General features: G+C 49.7%; 1 protein-coding gene across 1 annotated transcript; it reads right to left on the bottom strand.

Moving 5' to 3' along the window:
• Positions 1-393: 393 nt before the first annotated feature.
• Positions 394-1,584, bottom strand: LOC106319893. The gene has a single exon (XM_013758291.1). It carries the CDS (start codon positions 1,582-1,584, stop codon positions 394-396), a length of 1,191 nt encoding a protein of 396 aa, XP_013613745.1.
• Between the last annotated feature and the right edge of the window lie 1,553 nt (positions 1,585-3,137).

Raw genomic sequence — 3,137 nt, forward strand, 5'->3', positions numbered from 1 at the left:
TCTATGGGACCAGAGGACCCCATCCAGCTCGTCGGCCCAACAACCCTTCTTCAAGTCGAGTCGTTTCTTGATTCCGTCGATGATTATCTTGTTAGTGGACTCGGCTTGACCGTTGCTCTGTGGGTTTCTCGGTGTGGACATGTTGAGCCGAATTCTCCATATGTCGCAGAACTCTTTGAAGTTGTGGGATATGAACTGGGATCCGTTGTCGGTGACTACCTCATACGGGAGCCCGTTCCTGCAGATGATGTTTTTCCAGACGAACTTCTGCACCTCCTTGTCGGTAATGCTGGAGTAGGCTTCTTCTTCCACCCATTTGGTGAAGTAATCTGTCAAGACTAGGATGAATCTCTTCTGTCGAGAACCCGGCATTGGCCCAATTATATCCATTCCCTATCTCATGAAGGGGTATGGCGCCATCAAGGTGTGGAGCAATTCTGTTGGGCTGTGTATGGTTGAAGCATGTCGCTGGCACCTATCGCATTTCTTGACATAGGATTCGCAATCGGCGTTCATTGTTGGCCAATAGAAGCCGAGGCTTTTCACTTTTAGTGCGAGAGCTCGTCCTCCTGAATGATTGCCTGCTGCTCCTTCATGTGTTTCAGCCATGACCAGCCTTGTTTCGTCTCCAAAGATACACCTAAGGAGTACTTTGGTTGCAGTCCATCGATGGAGTGTTCCATCCATGACGACGTAATGCGCACTGCATCTTTTGAGCCGCCTTGCTTCCCATTTCTCTGTAGGTAGTGTTCCGTCGGAAAGGTAAGCGATGAATTCTGTTCGCCAATCTTCGAGTTGCCCTTCCGTTGTGCGAGGTTCCCCTTCATCGATTTCCATGGGATCGGTGACAGATGCTGCAATGGCAAGTTGTTCCGTCGGGGGGCTGATGCTTGGCTTTTCAATCTTATGTATTGGGATTGTTCTTTTCACCTGGTCGTGTAGTTTGCACCCAAGGGCTGCGAGTGCGTCCGCACATACGTTCTCTCCGCGAGGGACTTTCGTTAGCTCGAAGAACTCGAAATCTTGTGTAAGACCTTTGACGAGGTTCAAGTAAGCATCCATTATGTCGTTTCTGACGTCGTAGGCTCCGGGGAATTGACTTACCACGAGTTGGGAATCGCAGTATGCTTTGATCCGTTTAGCTTTTACTACTGTGGCGAGACGAAGGCCTGCGATGAGAGACTCGTATTCGGCTTCGTTGTTGGATGCCGGAAAATCAAAACTGAACGACTGTCGGATTAGTTCGCCTGTTGGTGACTGGAGTTGTACGCCTGCCCCTGAGCCTTTGTTCGTAGATGGACCATCAACGTGCAGTATCCAGTTCAGACTTGGCAGCACAAGATCTTGTTTTAACTCCGGCGTTAGCTCGATCAGGAAGTCAGCAAGGACTTGCGACTTAGCCGCTGTGCGGTTTTTGTACACGATGTCATGCTCGCTAAGCTCGACTGCCCACTTTGTCAGCCTTCCTGATTGGTTGGTATTTTGCATTACCGTCCTGAGGGGCTGGTTGGAGAGCACCTCGATAGTGTGCGATTGGAAATAAGGTCTGAGTTTTCTTGCCGAAGTGATGATAGCGAGGGCCATCTTTTCCAAGGTTGGGTATCTCGTTTCCGGTTCCGTCATCCACTTGCTGGTGTAGAAAATAGGTTTTTGTTTGCTACGGTCTTCTAGTATCAGGACGCTGCTAACGGCCGAGGAGGTGACGGCGATGTATAAGGATAGAGTGTCCCCGACTTCGGGCTTCGACAGAACCGGAGGGGTAGTTAGGTAATGCTTGAGCTGATTGAAAGCTTCTTCGCATTTTTCGTCCCAGATGAATCTCTTATTTCCTCGCAGGATTTCATAGAACGGGAGGCACTTGTCTGTGGATCTTGAGATGAATCTGTTTAGTGGATCCTTCCGTTTAAACGCTGAACCTCGCGGGTGTTCTTCGGGCTAGGGAGATCGAGGATTGCCGTTATTTTTTTTGGGTTTGCTTCGATTCCTCGCTGGGTAACAATGTAACCTAGGAACTCTCCAAACGTTACAACGAAGGTGCATTTCGCCGGGTTGAGCTTCATCCCGTACTCGTTCAGCGTTGCCGGGTTGAGCTTCATCCCGTACTCGTTCAACGTTTTGAAGCAGTCTTGTAGATGGTTGAGATGGTCCTTGGCGCGAAGTGACTTGACCAGCATATCATCAATGTAAACTTCCATAGTGTTGCTGAATTTTTCGGCAAACATTCTATTGACCAGACGCTGGTAAGTCGCTCCTGCGTTCTTTAGGCCGAAAGGCATGACCTTGTAACAATACGTCCCTCTGTCTGCTATGAACTCCCGTTGCGCTTGTCGTTTCGCTTCGAGGCACAGTCGCAAATCACGTTGCTTAGACTGACCAAGCTTGGCGCGCAAGTCTTCGGCTTTGGAATTGATCTGCTCACGTAAATCTGCGGGCTGAGGTTGAAGGTGTAGGGCAACTCCGGCGTGGGTAGTCTTTCTTGCTTTAGACTCGTCGAGGGACGTCCTGAGGTCTGCCTCGTTCTTTTGTACCATTTCGGCCTTCCGCTTCAGAAGTGTACGTAGATCCTTGGACTCCGTTTTTCTGCCCAATTTGTCGCGCAAGTCCATTGGTACCGGCGGAATTTCGTCATTCGAGGAATCAGCCTGTCGGGGGAGTATTACTTCCACCCGTCGCCGGTTCTTAGGTGGTTCTTCATCAGTTGATTTGCCTTCGAGGTTGAGGTTGTTAACCGTAGCTTTCTCTGGATTAGTTTGCTCTTCTCTCTGAGGGGCTTTTGTTTGAGACTTCTGAACCTTCTTCTCTTTGTTTTTGCTCCAACTCTTGTTGTTTTTCGGCTTCTGCGGAGACTCAATCTTGATTTTCCCGCTTTTGATGGATTTGAGGAAGTGTCCGTATAAGACTTTGCAATCCTTCGTATCATGTGACTTGACCTCATGATAGGAACACCACTTACTTGGCTCGACGGCGTTCGAGTTTGCTGGTTCAGGGGAGCTAGACCTTGGCTGGCTGGTATCTCGATCCCAATGATTCCACCCCTTCTCTCGCGCCATCACGGCGGAGCCCGATGGTTCGGCGTCTTCTATAGCATTCATGTAGCCCTTCCTCTGGTTAGGCTTGCCACTCGTGGAATGTTGGCG

The sequence above is a fragment of the Brassica oleracea genome, unplaced genomic scaffold (genome assembly GCF_000695525.1).
Source record: "Brassica oleracea var. oleracea cultivar TO1000 unplaced genomic scaffold, BOL UnpScaffold00679, whole genome shotgun sequence".
In the NCBI taxonomy this organism is placed as follows: Eukaryota; Viridiplantae; Streptophyta; class Magnoliopsida; order Brassicales; family Brassicaceae; genus Brassica; species Brassica oleracea.

Bases quoted from the DNA above. Each gene is read 5' to 3' on its own strand.
- LOC106319893 (XM_013758291.1), bottom strand. From the start codon at position 1,584: ATGGCCCTCGCTATCATCACTTCGGCAAGAAAACTCAGACCTTATTTC.